Below are 16765 nucleotides of genomic sequence, written 5' to 3'. Positions count from 1 at the left end.
TCCTGCCTGTGTTCCACAGCACCTAATAGGCACGCTCCTCTGATCCATCCCTGCATTAGAAGACTATAATATAGAGTAACCTGGCCGGCAAAAAGCTATTCATCATCTTGGATGAGAAATATGGCTACTGGCAAGTAGCCCTCGATAAAGAGTCTGCAGAACTGTGTGCCTTCAGCACCCCACGTGGGAGATATCCCTTTAACTGGCTGCCCTTTGGCATCACGTCTGCCATGAGGTCTTTCAACAGAATCATGAGTGTCTGGGGGATATTCCAGGTGTCCACAGCACTGCAGATGACAGGAATATCAATGCGTTTACCAAAGAGGAACATGACGAAGTGCTCTGGCAGGTCCTTGGGAGAACACGGAGAAGGGAAATCAAGTTTAACAAAGGCAAAATTCCAGTTTGGATGGATGCCACCAAGTACCCGGGCCAGATCTTCTTGAAGGAAGGCATGACAGCAAAGAGTCATGGCCACATTCCTTCCTGCTGAAAGGGTCTTTCTCCAAAGGAGTCTAGGGACTATTCAATATCTGGCTAGACATAAACCCAATAAACCCAGCACTTTCTCAAGGCTCTTTTCGGCAATGACATCACTTAGCAATTGGAGCCCGAATAGCAAGGGAGACCAATAGCAACCGGATCTTGTCTAAGACAGAACAAAACTATACACAAATCGAAAAGGAGCTCATCCTTACCCACCATGCCTCAGAGGATACCATATCAAGCTCTTTGCTCACTATCAGTGGTCTAAGTACCGAATGGACCCACAGTTTAAAATATGCCCAGATATAAGATTATGGTTTACAATCTGGGGAAGAGATATAACAGGAAAACTCTAACTGCTGACAGCATCATGGATGTGTCTTTTTTACAATTCACTGAGGACAGGGCAGCAATGAGTGTAAAACTCTGCATTAGGAAACCTTAGACAATCAAGATTAACTTCTTTATGAGCTAGTCAATGCTGCTTTTAAAACTGGGCATCGCAAGGTAAAGCCATTATTAAAATGAACAACACATTATTATTCTCCATTTACTTCAAATACTATTTTCTCAGACTTCAACAATTTCTTGTGAGGACAAGAAAAACTAGAGTATAATTATGTTGAGTGAACGGGTGAATCCCAAAAACAACATAAGTTTGTACAGTAGTAAACTGTGTGACAATTTCACCATGTTTCCTTTCCTGTTTACCGGAAATTTCCTTTCCTGTTTACAGCCATTACTCACATTTATGATTATTTAATTATATGGTTCTTTTAAGATGCTTTACACGTGAAGCTCTACTCAGCTCTAACTGGGGCAGTGGACATATTATAAAAAATTCAGACTGATATTAATAGTAATTTAGATATCACATAATAAAACACAGTTGTGATAATTAAATATGGATTTGGAACATTATCCATTAGTCCACTTTACTAGGCAGATCTTTCTACAAACCTTAAAAAACACCCCAGGTTTGCAGAAAAATCTGAAATCTGAAAACAAACAAAAACACCACACACATACATTTGGGGAGTTAAAAACCCCTAAATGATAAAAGGTGTACATGTAGCTTTAAGAACCAGATGTTTTTAGTGGCCGCCGCTAGGCAACTAAAACATCTTTGCCAGCATTTGAAGCTTGGTTTCTGTCAGTAAAGCAGGAGAAAGGGACAAGGCCCTTTCCAGGGCTGTTTTGGCCTTTGAGGGGAGGACAAATTGGGGCCAAGCCTGCAGCAACCACTGAATGACTTGATACCACCTGACTTGCATGACTTACCTAGGCCTGGCTGCTTGCTACTGTTCAACAGCAGCCACCCTATGAAAGTCAGTGAAGTGTAGTGGTTAGAGCTTCATACTAGGTTTTAGGAAACCCAGGTTTAAACCAACAGTCCACCAGGGAAGCTCACTAGGTAACCCTGGACCAGTAACGTACTTTCAGCCTAACTACATCACAGAGTTGTTGTAAAGATAGAAAAGGAGGAGGGGAAATGATGCAAGCTCCCTAAGTCCCCATTGTGGATAAAGGTGGGATATAAATGAATTAAATAAATAATAAATATAGATGGAAGATGGGAGGCAGATAAAAGATAAGCTACTGAATGGCTGGGAAGGAGCAAATGAGGCAGGGGAAAGGAAGGGGATACGGGGGCTGCCAGGAGGAAGAAAAGAGGAAACTGTGCAGTAAGGAGGATATACGGGAAAGTGAGTTGCCCCCTCCAAGCCTTTGCAAGTTCCCTACCACGCGTAGTGGGCCTGGCCCAGCGGCTGGCATCACACAACTGGGCTATAGCTTTTTTAGGTAGAGGCTGCTAGGGGGGGGTTGAAGCTGGTGGGGGCAAACAATAGGTAGGTAGGTGAGTGGAAAGGAGAGAAGGAAGTAGGGAAAGCTGAAGACAAGAGGGAAGATAAATTAGGTTGGCTGGTGAGTGACAAGGAAGCAAGAAAAGGGAAGAGTCTATTGAGGCTCTCAGGGAAGGGGAAAAAACAGTGTGGGAGGGCAAATGAGATGCCCCCCCCCCCCACTACACATCCTTGTGGGTCCCTCGGTTGTAAAATATATAATTTGTTAAGGGCAAGCAAAATAATACAAAGTATGCAAGCTTTTGAATTATTCAGAACTCTTCATCTGAATGCATGCTAAATATATAATTTGTTAAGGGCAAGCAAAATAATACAAAGTATGCAAGCTTTTGAGTTCTTCAGAACTCTTCATCTGAATGCATGCTAAAAAAACAAAAGGAAATAAAGGGCTGTTTCAGGCCCTGATCTTGAGGCTGCTTGTAGAATGCCAGGCAGATTGATTAGAAAAAGTAGTGCTGAGTGGAGCTGGTATCAAATTTGGGGTTTTTTTTGGTCTGCTGGAAGGAAAAAGAGAAAATAGCAGCCTTCATTTGAAAAAAATTTTTTTTTAAAAACGGGTAATTTATCAAATGTGACACTTGATACCAGCTCCACATTAATCTGTTCTATAAGGCATTCTTCAAAGAAGGGAGATCTTTCAAATCAGGACTTGAAACATCTTCTTTTTTTTTTACCCTCCTTTTTCTAACATCCCACCTTATGAAGACTTCTGGAGAACCTGGCAGTTTACACACTATTTTGTTTTATTTTGTTTGGTCCTTAAAAAAAGGCTTTGGGTTTACATATCCCTTCAGACCAAGATAGCTCCCTGCAGTCTCTGGAAATACAGGATAGCAGAAGACAGTTCACAAAGCTGCACAAAATACAGCACAGCAAACTCCATCTATATAACAACTGCCTTGCTGGATAAGACCAGAAGAGTATTTAGCTTGTATTCTGCCTACAAAGGCAGCCAGACCCAGGAAATGCACCAAGAAGGCATGGGGGAGATACCCACTCTTGGAGTTTAACCTTGGCATTTTGACATCACAGGTTTGTTGCCACTAAACATGGAGGCTTCATTTTTGGTTGTTACATAGATAGGCCTACTCTCCATTTTTTTTTCAAGCCCTCTGAGAAAAGTGGCTATCATGATATCTGGGATGATTAATTCCACAAGTTAATAATGTGTTATATGAAGAGGTGCTTTCTTTCATTAGTCCTGAACCTCCAACTGCCAATGTTTGTTACTGGATGGTTCTTGAATGAACAGTCACATGAACACATGAAGCTGCCTTATACTGAATCAGACCCTTGATCCATCAAAGTCAGTATTGTCTACTCAGACTGGCAGCGGCTCTCCAGGGTCTCAGGTAGAGAGGTCTTTCACATCACCTACTTGCCTAGTCCCTTTAACTGGAGATGCCGGGGACTGAACCTGGGACCTTCTGCATGCCAAGCAGATGCTCTGCCACTGAGCCACAGCCCCTCCCCAAGTCGATATTTAGCGATGCACTGCAGCATTCCTGCAACAGTGGGACAAACTATGACACTGGAGCAGTGAAGAAAATAAGAAGAGGTTTACCAGTGACTTACCCACTAGGAATATCAGCTGCTGGGGCTGAATATCCTTTTCCAAAATCTTCACTCTCTGTCAAACACACACAAAAAAAGCTGTAGGCAAGGTGGCTTGCAATAAGTTACTAAATGTATCTATATATACAGCCAGTATGGGGTGGTGGTTAGAGGGTAGGTTTGCCAACCTCCAGATACTAGCTGGAGATCCCCTGCTATTACAACTGATCTCCAGCCGATAGAGATCAGTTCCCCTGGAGAAAAGGGCCGCTTTGGCAATAGGACTCTATGACATTGAAGTCCCTCCCCTCTCCAAACCCTGCCCTCCTCATGCTCCGCCCCCCAAATCTCCCACCAGAGGCAAAGAGGGACCTGGCAACCCTATTAGAGGGTCAGACTAGGATCCAGGAGACCTGGGTTCAAATCCCCACTCTGCCATGGGAGCTGGCTGGGTGACCTTGGGCTACTCACAAACTCTTAGCGTAACATATGCCACAGGGTTGTTGTGATGATAAAACGGAGGAGAGGAGAACTATGCAAGCCATTCTGGGACCCCACTGTGGAGAAAGGTGGGTAGAAATGAAGTAAAATAAAAAATATATATGTATAGTTTCTAAAACACAAATGCTTGGTAGAATATTGGCTCTGATGCAGCTAAGTCAGTTATGATGGCAGCCACAGTTCTATGCCCTAGCTCTGAATGCAACAGTTCAGTTTACCCATTGACTTCAGTCCTCCTAAACAAAGTTATGCCCCACTAAACCCATTGACTTCAATAGTCTTAGTCGAGTTAGGATTGCACTGTGAGCAGGGCCAGGGCCAGTCTTTTTTGCGCCCTAGGCAAGGCTAACTACTTGTGCCCCCCCAATTGCTAACTAATTTTCAAAAACAGATGTCTTGTAGAAAAAATAAAAGCCTGATGCATTCCTACAAAACTTTTTATAAGAAGTTATAATTAATTATATTCCATAGCACTGTGGTGGTAAGGTAAAAAAGGTAAAGGTCCCCTGTGCAAGCACCAGGTCATTCCTGACCCATGGGGTGACATCACATCCCGACGTTTACTAGGCAGACTTTGTTTACAGAGTGGTTTGCCAGTGCCTTCCCCAGTCATCTTCCCTTTACCCCCAGCAAGCTGGGTCCTCATTTCACCGACCTCATAAGGATGGAAGGCTGAGTCAACCTTGAGCCGGCTACCTGAAACCAACTTCCGTTGGGATCGAACTCAGGTCATGAGCAGAGCTTGGACTGCAGTCACGTTTTTTCAAGAAACTATGCCGCTCAGGCCAGTTCTGCGCCCCTCTGAGGTCTGCACCCTAGGCGACCGCCTAGTTCGCCTAATGGTAGCACCGGCCCTGACTGTGAGTCACTGCTGACTTTAGTCGGTCATTTCAACAGCAAGGGAAAAAACAGCAGCAACAAAATTTCAATAGCAAAAAATGCAGAAAAGTCAATATACTTGATCGCTCTTCTACACGATATGGCATAATGGTCTTGCTCGTGCATGTTATTTAGCTGGGACTCTCTGTATGTTGGATAGAGGGAGGGTGTGTGCAGGGATACCATACAGTCCAGATCTACCAACATTTCAGTAAATACTGCCTGCGTGTGTTAAAACAGCCATGTGAAGCGTCACTCTCCTCCTCCAAGGTTGGAGGTTGCTGCTATAGACAATGAGAATCAAGTCTGTGTCTTGACAGCGAATGAAGGAGAACCCGCAAATCATGTCTGGCTGTTACAAAGGCTCTGGGCCCCAACCTGTGTACTCTGTAATGTGTGAATCAGGCATCCCACACAACTCTCCCCACCTCGTTCGCCTTTTCACCAGGGTATCACAAGGATCCGTTGATGCAATTATGCCTTTATGAATACTGGATGTTAAAGGAGGAACTTAAATTGCAAGTCTTTCAAAGATAGGGTTGCCAGGTCCCTCTTCGCCACTGGTGGGAGGTTTTGGGGGCGGAGCCTGAAGAGGGCATGGTTTGGGGAAGGGAGGGACTTCAATGCCATAAAGTCCAATTGCCATGACGGCCATTTTCTCCAGGTGAACTGATCTCTATTGGCTGGAGATCAGTTGTAATAGCAGAAGATCTTCTGCCACTTACTGGAGGTTAGCAAAACCCAAAATAGCAGAAAACATTCACTAAGATAATAATTCAATTAGGCATATGTATTTCCAATAATATATTCATTAGTAATGCCCAAATCATGTGCATTCTTATCAATTCTAAATCATATCGGTTCGCATATATGCTGTTAAATCACAAGCATTTCTAATCAGTAAAGTCTTTTGCGAGTATCTCGCCAACTTGCGTCTGAAAGACGTTGGAACAGTCACAATAGTATTGGACTCTGGCAATGTAGATAGCAGAGGTCTTCTTGTTAATGCTCCGTTGATTAGTAGTCCCGTGTGTGGCAAGTTGGCGAGATACTCACAAAAGACTACTGATTAGAAATGCCTGTGATTTAACAGCATATATGCGAACCGATATGATTTAGAATTGATAAGAATTCACATGATTTGGGCATTACTAATGAATATACTATTGGAAATACATATGCCTAATTAAATTATTATCTTAGTGAATGTTTTCTGCTATGTTGGGTTTTGCTAACTAACTGTATAGCAGGCTAACTGTATAGTTATTCAACTACCTGGAGGTTGGCAACCCTATTCAAAGATAGTGACTGAAACGACTGGAGGAAAATCGCTGCAAGCCGCACTTGATCTCCCCAGGGTATATAGCGGGACGTGACGTTTCAGCGGGTGGAATCGATCTCCGCTTCATCTTAACCCCCCGCCTTTGATCCAGATGACGCAGTGGCAAGGGGAAGGGGGGGAATTGCTCCACCATTCATCACATCAGGGCGGCGCCAGAGGGCAGCACGAAGTTGGGGCTCAGTTTTGAGAGACGCCATCGCCGTGGAAAACATGGCAAAAACTTACAAGCAGCGCCGCTGCGTTGCACATCGCCCGCACGGAGCATTGTCATAAAACAACAACAACAACAATAATAATTATTATTATTATGCTACTGGACTTTTGCCCTTTTTGACTAAAAAAAAAAAGTTCGCCTCTTTGGAGGCAGACCGACGAGTGATACTTCGCTCGGTCCCAATTTGCTAATCCGGCGCCTCGCCATGCGCCTAGAGGCGGCTCGATTCAACACGTGGCATCGCCTGATTCCGCACGCCCTTGCTTCCCTCCCCAAAGACCTGCATCGCAGCGTCCCTCTTGGGGACGCCCCAAATACATTTTTCTAATCTCAATTCCACCTCCCCCACCCCACCCGCGGGGGCTTTTTTCTTCCGTGTTTGCCAGTGGCACCGATGGTCCAGGGCAGAGACGCTCGAGCAGCACCTGCGTCCTCGGCTCCACCGCTCTCCTTCCCGGGGTTTTCCGAAGCGCCTTCCATAACGCGGTGCACCCAGCCCCTCTTTGCAAGCGCATCGCTGCAGGGGCGGCGGCCCCTTTAAGACCCCGGGGAGCGCTCGGAGAGGCGGCGTTCTCCGTCCTCTGTGACGTGGGATGTTTTGCGTTCTTGTCTCCGGGGAGACGGCGCTGCCGAATCAGACTACAAGGAGGTGGGCGTCGCCTTTCCAGAGCCCCGCCCCCTGCTTTCCAGCCTACAGTGGTTTGTTCAGGATGCTTTCCCCCCCCCCCATCCTGCTCTCTCCTGACCTATTTGGAATCGAACTCGCTCCTCCTTCCTCCCTTGTTCGTTTCTATTATGTGCCTTTGCGGCTCTGCCAGGCTGGATCATATTAAATAGGGGCGGAATAACTTTATAGTTGTTCCAAAATAAATGGCAGAGGCTGGAATGGCCAAATATATCAGTACCGCTGTCTCTTTTTTTGATGCCACAATCAGTGGTAAATTTGTAATATGCAAGCAAGCATTCTTGCCTTCCTTGTACCAGTGGAGGTCTCAAGGGGGGGCAGAGACAAGCGCCTGTTTCTTCCCATGGAAATAGAAACAAGCTGTGGATGGGGGCCTAGAAGGGCCAGTGGCAAAAGGTTACGGTGGATCCCATTTCAGAAGAAAAGTGGGTTAAAAACAACCTCGAAGACAAGTTTGCAAACTGTTCTGAGGCTTCCAGCCTAATTTTGCTACCTGCAGGACGTGCTACGCTCGGAACAGCTCATGGAGCTTATATATATATTGAATTGCTGACTTGTTTGCAAATTCAAGCATAGTTCCTCCTCTGCAGCAGAACAGCATTGAGGAGCAATGACTGATGCCATGGTGAAAACCTGATCTCAGCATAGAGTTTCCAGCAACTCCTAGAGAGGAGTTCCCCCGGAAGTGCTGTCACACCATCGCTGACAGCCATCCCTATGTCCCTGCCCCCTGGTCTCCCAGTGGTTGCCATGCCATACCTGGCAACCCTATTTCAGAGGTCCATGACTGTGAACACTTCCATGAGCGGAAGCATCTCTTGTTCCATAGAAACACTTGCATTAAATAAAACTGTACTTTTGAGCCACTGAGTTGTAACAAAATACAAAAATGTATTAACAGTATGCATTAGAAATCTAACATGCTGTACTGATAAGACTGTTATGATATAATTCATCTAAACCAGAGGTTCCCAAAGTGGGCAGTACCACCCCCTGGGGGGCAGTGGGATTACCTAGGTGGGCACTAAGAAGCAAGGGGGCAGCAGGGGGCATTAGAGGTGGGCCCCTTTGTGTTGTTGGATAGGGTAGGGGTGCTGGGGTTGAGTTTGTGGAACCAAGGGGGCGGTGGGCCGAAAGGTTTGGGAACCACTGATCTAAAGCATTCAAAACCACATTTAAGAATACTCCAGATGTGCCAAATGTACATATATTTTAGCTGCGCAAGCAACAAAAAATCCCACTCTATGAACAGAGCATCAACTCTGCCGTTTGGTGACCGTAAATTTTTCTACTGATCAGATCTGTTGACATAGAAACATTTTTAAAATTGCCAAGCAATTCTTTGGTATAATCCCAGCGGAATACTACTTTCCATTTTTGCTACGCTGTGAATAGTCTGCTCATGGCAGTGAAATTAAGCATGCGCACACATGGGGGGACATAAAATTATGATTCCCCACTATTTTATTACTGTGACTGAATAAACCTAGGGCTACTTCAAACACAATTAATTTCCTACATGAAAGTCACTTATTTGTAGAAAACTCTGTGTAGGAAATCCCGTGAATCCGACGCACAGTTCATCATATGTGATAACTATGCTTGTGCCTGTTCTTGTTAGATGAACGCATACCAGCCTTGCTTTATTGAGCTATAGTACCGAGGCTTGCAGTGATACTAATGGTCCTACCTCATCAGCAAATGAAGATTTTTGCATTTGATCTAGATTTGCATACTAAATAGGGGTGTGCAAAGATAGACCCGTCCGTGAGGCCTGGAATTACGATTGAATATTATTTCCAAATCGAGGGTCTGAGCCCCAGAACAGCTGTAGAGTGGACTCTTTAGTTCTGTCTATGCCATATGATAAATATGTCCCCACATTTATCATATTAATGTAGCCAGTTCTTCACTTGCACATCTGTTGAACACATTTGAACAGATGTCAGCCTCAAGAGTCAGTTTTTCTTTTACAGCATCTCGACTTTAAGGAAGTTTTTCCTATCCTCTTTTAAAATATTACTATGCATCTCAAACTTCACATTAAAGCATTCATCTAAGGTGATTCTGGCTGCAATCCTAAAGACACGTTCCTGGGAATAAGCCCCATTGAATAACATGAGACTTACTTTTGAGCCAACCAGCTTTGGATTGCTCCCTTTTTGTCCCATTGGAGGGTATTAGAACTGAGATATATTGCATGCAACCAGTTTTCTGATGGTGAAAAGGAAGGAGGGATCTTGAACCCCCTCCCAAAGGTTATCATGGGGATCATAGGAGCCAGCATGGTGTAGTGGTTAAGAGCAGTGGTTTGGAGCGGTGGACTTTGATCTGGAAAACCAGGTTCGATTCCCCACTCCTCCACATGAGCAGCAGAGGCTAATCTGGTGAACTGGATTTGTTTCTTCACTCCTACACACTAAGCCAGCTGGGTGACCTTGGGCTAGTCACAGCTCTCTTAGAGCTCTCTCAGCCCCACCTACCTCACAGGGTGTCTGTTGTGGGGAAGGGAAGAGAAGGTGATTGTAAGCTGGTTTGATTCTTCCTTAAGTAGTAGAGAAAGTCAGCATATAAAAACCAACTCTTCTTCTTTTTCTCCTTCTCCTCCTTCTTCTTCCATAGATAAAAGTCATATGGGATGGAGGCTATAAAGAGGAGGGGGGAAAGTGAAAAGGCTGGTGGGATCCAACCCATTACGCAGCATTATTTCTCCTATTTTGGCATTTTTAAAAAATCAACAATAACATATGTAAAAAGTCTGATGCTCATTTACCATAGATAATATTCTTGCAGCTCTGAAAAACAGATGTTCTATTCTCTGGGGCTGAAAGCTGAAAAAGAGGGTCATGAGACTCTGCCAATCCCACTTAAGACCGTCTGGGTTCCTGTGAGAAGGTATCACTCATTAATCTTACATCTCAGGCAGGTTGAGCAAGTTGTTCTTCTGTTAACTTGGCCCAAACTGTTCAGGGGTTTAAAGGTAAAAAAAAAAAAAAACCCAAAAGCAAACCCAGAAGCAACCTGGAAACCAGCACAGTGAAGTGGCTCTGACCAGTGAGTCCCAGTCTGGATTGTTGTATTTGGTACCAGTTGTACCTGAGTGAGCAAGTGAGTGAATGAGAGAAAGAGAGAGAGAGAAAACTGGTTTCCTGGAGAAATTGACAGCTTTGGAGGGTGGGTTCTATGGCATTAGATGCCCGCTGAGCTCCCTCCCCTCCCCTAAGGACTACTTAGCTGATCATGGAATGGCAGGGTTTATTTTAAAAATACAGCCTTTATTTATGATTGACTTGCATGGTTTGTGACTGATTTGGCTGTCTATTTAAAATAAACAGTTGACTGCCAAGTGGAACAGCAGGGCAGCAAGGATGTGGGGGGGGGGGGATCAGAACTCAAACAGGCTGTGTGCAAAAGGACACGTGGAAAAAGCCAGTTGCATTGCATTGTATTTTTAGGAAGGAATAGGGCAAAGCAAACTGCTGAACACCCACAAACTGGTCAACAAGTAGAGGAATAGTCCGCCCAAAAATTTCCTCCCTGTTGGCAAGTGGCGAACAGGATGTTCACTGGTGGATGTTTGGAACATCCCTGTGAGCAAGTTATCACATATTAAATGACGGAAATCAATCTGGCATACCACTTCCATCATCACGACGTATTTCAGATGCCCCATTTCACACATTTAGCTGCCCGTCACCAAGGGCGATCAAATGATGTGCATTCAAGCAATCAAGCAGACCAATGATGAGATTTGCAAATGAGCAGGTTTTTAAGATGAATTGAAAGAAACAAATAGCTCAGTGGGGAAACCCAGTGTGAACAGGGATACGGAAAGAGTTCAAGAATAGAGGTACTTTCTTTTTTCAAAGCTTGAAGCTTCTACTGGGGAAAATCCATTTTATGCTTTCATTAGGACCTGGCATAGGAGGGAAGGCAGCATGGTATAGACCGAACTCGTCAGATCTCGGAAACTAAGCAAGGTCAGCCCTGGTTAGTATTTGGATGAGAGACCACCAAGGAATACCAGGGTTGCTATGCAGAGGCAGGCACTGGCAAACCACTTCTGTTAGTCTCTTGCCATGAAAACCCCATAAGGGATTACCATAAGTTGGCAGACACTTGATGGCACTCTACACACACACAGGACCTGGCGGAGGTTCTGCTTGCTCAGATGGCTCTCATTCTGGTCTGGTAACATCACTCAGGAAGTGATGGCATTCTTTTCTTATGCCGTAGGTTGTGCGCAGTGATCCTCTGAGAGGATATGGTCAAAAGGTGATGTTTGTTCATTGACACCTCCATGTTTGTCCCTCTGGCTCCTCCAGGAGAGAAATGCAAACACCATCCTGGGAAGTGACAAGGAAGAGCAGCTGCCAGCATTGCTGTGTTGGCATCCTTGCTTTCAATATCCTGGTGAGGTCACTTTTGGAATTTGCAGTAGCTATTCTAAGGACGGTGTCACAATTTAAAGGCTCCTGAGCCCCTGTCACAATTTAAAGGCTCTCCAAGTTCTAGGAATCTTGCAGCCCTCATGGTTCAGTAAATCTACCCCAGGGAAATCACACACACACACAAAGAAGCAAATGAAAATACATGTCCTTAAAGGTCTTCTTCCACACCCTGCATAGGCATCAGCGCTCCCACTTAGTCTCTGCCACTGGAGTTGTGTGAACAGTTTGAAACAGTCCACAACTGGAAAATGGGCTCTTCAGAGTATGCATGGGCCCATTTTTCTCTAGGCTCCCCATCAAATCAGATACAGAAGGAGTTTATCAACTGCCATGCAGAAAATCAGGCTTATGTTTTAGTGCAGGATTTTTTTTTTAAAAAGTGAAACCTAACTTTCAATCAAAGCTGACCTTGGTCCTTAGTTGCTGAACTGCTGTTGTGAGCAGCAAATGTCCAGAAGTTGCAAAGCAAGTCCATGAATCAGATGAGCTCAGAGCAGAAGTATGCAAATGTGTAATTCTCAGACCTTGGGAAATATCCTGGGAACTTTCTGTATTCTTGATATTTTACTAATGGTATATCTCTGGATTAATCGTCAGAAAAGCTTTCTACTCCCCTCGAAGTGGCAGTTTGGTTCTGCTACAAAGTAAAAACGCAAGAAGGACTGGGTGACAGGCTTAATCTTAAATCAGGACATTGCTTCTTACAGGGTAATTTTCTCTTTCTGGGACTCTGTTATCAGCTACTTAGGTCACTTTTTTTATGGATTATTGAGTCTCCGAACTCCCTGGATGTGTGTTTCTGTGTGCCAAAAACAGGTATAGCCTTTTTTAGAAGATGGCACAGACTTCCAATTGACAATACCAACTGTTATTGTTTGGCAGGTTCTAGCACAGCATGATTCAGGGTAACAAACGTGTGGAATTTATGTCAGTAATAAGAGCAGATGGTTTTGGACTCCAGCGTAATAATGACCAGATACAAATGCTTGTGAGAGAACTGTTTCGCAGAAGGATATTTAAACCCACTTTTCCATAATAAGTAGAGCTAGGCACGTGGAAACGACTAAACCATTAGTTTCACAGTATGAAGAACAAGAACAGGGGCTGGGAGGAAATCGAACAGGCACCTGTCTACCAGAGGGAGTACGTGAATAACAACTGGAGAAGTTTTGCCAAGTCCTTCAAAAGTCACTTTTGCTTCCAGTGGCAAAGGTAGTAGTAACCCTTCTAGATAACGTTCAAGCCCTCTATAGAGATGGAAACATTACACAAAATGCAGGAAGCCAAGAATACTCAGCGTCTAGGTTTGTGGGTTTCTGAGATTCTTTGGGCTGAAAGAGGCCAAGGAGATGTCTGTGCCGAGGGACACACCAAGAAAGACGCACAGCCGGCAATATGCAAGAGGGAGATAGTGCAAAATTCTTCCGGCCACCTTTGGAACTTGCAGATGCCAACAGGCTGAGGTGATATCTGGCAATGTCAAACGGCAGTTGCTCTTTCTCTGTACTGACAGCAATGTGAGGAAATAATTGACTAAAACCCCAAAGGCCATGCCAACAAACATTCTGCCACCTGTGTATCTTATCAGGATGCTTATTGGCATAATTGTGCTATTCAGGGGAAGGGACCAGGGCACTGAAACCTCCCTTTCCTGATCACTGGAAATCCCACTCAGATGGTCCCTTCCTTGGGCTTCTGATATTTCACATGCATGCAAGTCAATGTAAAACCTGATATTCTCAGGAGGCTGAATTTCGTACTATGAATTGCTGCACTTGAACTCTGTATCATGGAATACATGGAAGATCATGGCCAGGTCCAGAAGGTGGCAAGGTTGGGCATCTTCCAGTGCTCCAAGGCTGGCAAAGGGCCCACCACCCCAGTCATACCACCATCTCACTTTGCATGAAGCACCCAAGACCAGGGCAACTTAACACTGATCTCTGTTCACATGTCCTTGTTATCTGGTTTACAGGGTCTTATGCTCCAATGGTGCTGATAATCTTGTGGAAGATGCATAACACAAAACTATTGAACTGCATAAAATCAAAAAACAATAAAAAGTTTTTTTCATTTGTTCTGCTCAATTCCAAACATTGTCCTTTCTTCCCAGCCTATTCAGATGTTTAAAGAAACGGGCTATTTGTGTTTGGATATACATATCAATCAGATGTAAGAACAGAGGGAAGAGCTATGCACCGTAGGCTCTGCATTAGCTGATTAAGTAGCCACAGGACAAGATATAGACCAGGGGTGTCGAACTCATTAGTTACAAGGGCCAGATATTACATGCCACTTGGCCGGGCCGGGCCATGCCTCGCCAGCCCAAATCAGGATCGGGGTGGTGGTGGCTGCCTCAGCTGGCAACCTCACAGCGGGCTTACCAGCCCAGATCGAGAGTGGGCGCGTGGCTGCCATGGCTGGCTCACGGGCTGGATAAGAGCTCTCAAGGGGCCACATCTGGCCCCCGGGCCTTATGTTTGACATGCCTGATATAGACACTGCAGGCCAGGCGGCATCGCTGGGGGTCTGGGCAGCCATTAGCCAGGCGGGACCTTGGAGGATGATAATAACATTTAATACTGCATAGTGCTTTCAACCATTCTACGTTACCATGTGCAATCCTTATAACAGTCCTTTAACTGTTATCCATATATAATAGATTGGGGGGGGTGCAGACTGACAGTGGCTTGTTAGTGAGCTTACAGCACAGACAAGATTCCAACAAGTAGTTCCCAGTTCAGAGCTCAGCCCCCAAGCCATTATGGCACACCAAAAGACAGTGTGGTCTAGCAGTTAAGAGTATTGGACTAGGACTGGAGAGATCCCATCAACTAGGAAGGTCGCTGGGTGGCCTCGATCACTCTCTCTCAGCCTAACCTACCTCACAGGGTTATTGTGAGGATAAAATGGAGGAAGGGAGAACCTTTTCTTCTGAATTGAGCATCTTCCAGGAAGGGTGGGGTACAAATGCAATGCATATATAGACATACTATTCTCTAGGGTTGCTGGAGGTGGTAAAATGGCCTCCACTGCTGAAGGTGGAAGATCCTATTTTGAAATATTCCCTATATTAAAAACTCCCTGCAAACAGAAAACAAATAGCACTATAAAAAAGTAGAAGCTTTCACCTTGCTCTGCTACTTTTCTGTTCAAATGATATTTAGGCAAAGAAGCATTTAGACATGGAATCCATCACTTGCAGTCTGAATTTGCCTTATCCTGCGTCAGCTCACTTGTCTATTATCAGTACTGCCTACTTTAACTGCCAGCAGCTCTTCAGTATCTTTGGTCTTATGCTCCAAGATTATGCAGCAAGATACAGGTATTTCACTTCACTCACTACCTGTTTTAACTTGGGATGCCAAGGATCGAACCTGGGACCCGCTGCTTGCAAAACAGATGCTCTACCACTGCTCTTCCCTTTAACCACTTTCACAATCTACCACCTTTTTCTCCTGCAGGTGTAAATCAGGCCTGAGTGACAGCAGTTTGAGGCAGAGCAACCACCGTTGGGGGCAGGAAGTAGAGAGTTGTAAGGCATATTAGGAGACCACGTAACGCAAGAAATGGCAGGACAGAAAGAGACTAAATGGCAACTTTAAACTGACTACGACCACTAGTCTTCTGGACCAGTACTGTTTCTGAGCCTCCAAACAGAGATTTTCCACAGCTATGTTCCCCGAGACTCTTTTTTAGACAGATGTCGAAGACTGAATCTGGAGCCTTATGAATGCAGAGCATACGATCTACCGCTGAGTTATATCTTGGGGTGTCTAGTTAATGCAAGTCAACCTTAGCAGGGCATTGATGCTGTCACATGACTGATGAGCAAGTTGTTTTTCCAGACAACTGAACAGCCTGGCCAGATATTTTTGCAAAATATTTATTTAAAAAACTAGAGTAAATATGGCAACAACCACCAAAAAAACCTTAAATAGCAAAAAGGACAAGACACGGGCCGGTAACGTGTTATTTTAGCCAGTCTTTACAATGTCGATGTCAAGTATGTCTTCCCAAAGGGCAGCCACATGTAAACAACCTGGATATATTTATAGATGGGGCCTACTTTTAACGGCTCAAAAACATCTCATTTTCCTTTTTTTTTCTTTTGCAACCCAGACCAAAGCAGCTCTCACAAAACACTGAGCCTCTTCAGCTCTTGCTGAAATGGATGGATGACGAAGAGGGTCAAACATTTTGCAGACCTATGGGGACTGTTTTCTTGTAACAGGGCAAACCTTTTTTTTTTTTTAAATAACAACCAACAGAAGCACAGCAACAAAAGGCCAAAGGGCCTTCTGTTCCTGTGTCACTGTCTTAACAAGTACAGCAAATCTTTCCCAATCCCACCCTGTAATTCTTGTTTACGAGGCCAGCCACAGAGAACGTCCTCCTTTCCTACCTCAGAGACAGCTGCGACTGAACCAGAACGAGCAGGCAAAATCCTGAGGCGATGGTGTTCTGCATAGGGTTGCCATATGCCAGTTAATAGCGGGCAATTGCCCGCCAATTAACTGGCTGTCTGCCGCCCCTTGGCTAGCCAGTGGGCGGAAGCAGGCCAGCTGAAGGGGGTGTGTGATGTGTGTGCACAGGGGGCAAAATAATGTCCCTTCTGGGATTATCCCGGAACGACGGACGCTCTAGCACATCCCTAAAAAAAAAAAAACACACCTTTTATGGTTCCCATAGAGTTTTTTGAGGGATATGCTAGAGCGTCCCCGTCGCTTCCAGGGTAAACCTGAAAGGGAAATTACTGTGTGTGCACGTGGATCACTCCCCCCCCCA

At 44.9% G+C, this 16765-nt stretch overlaps 1 protein-coding gene across 1 annotated transcript in view; it reads right to left on the bottom strand.

Moving 5' to 3' along the window:
• ERICH6 (glutamate rich 6) overlaps positions 1 to 7321 on the bottom strand; it is a 38612-nt gene extending 31291 nt beyond the window's left edge. The window contains exons 1-2 of the mRNA XM_056850390.1: positions 7196 to 7321; positions 204 to 352 (exon numbers count right to left, since the gene is read on the bottom strand). Of these exons, the coding sequence (XP_056706368.1) occupies positions 204 to 352; positions 7196 to 7321 (275 nt within the window). The remainder of the gene's footprint in view (positions 1 to 203; positions 353 to 7195) is intronic.
• Positions 7322 to 16765: the final 9444 nt, after the last annotated feature.

The sequence above is a fragment of the Euleptes europaea genome, chromosome 5, assembly GCF_029931775.1.
Source record: "Euleptes europaea isolate rEulEur1 chromosome 5, rEulEur1.hap1, whole genome shotgun sequence".
Lineage (NCBI taxonomy): Eukaryota > Metazoa > Chordata > Lepidosauria > Squamata > Sphaerodactylidae > Euleptes > Euleptes europaea.
The sequence above is the reverse complement of the archived record's forward strand: the minus strand, read 5'-3'. Positions and strand labels throughout refer to the sequence as shown.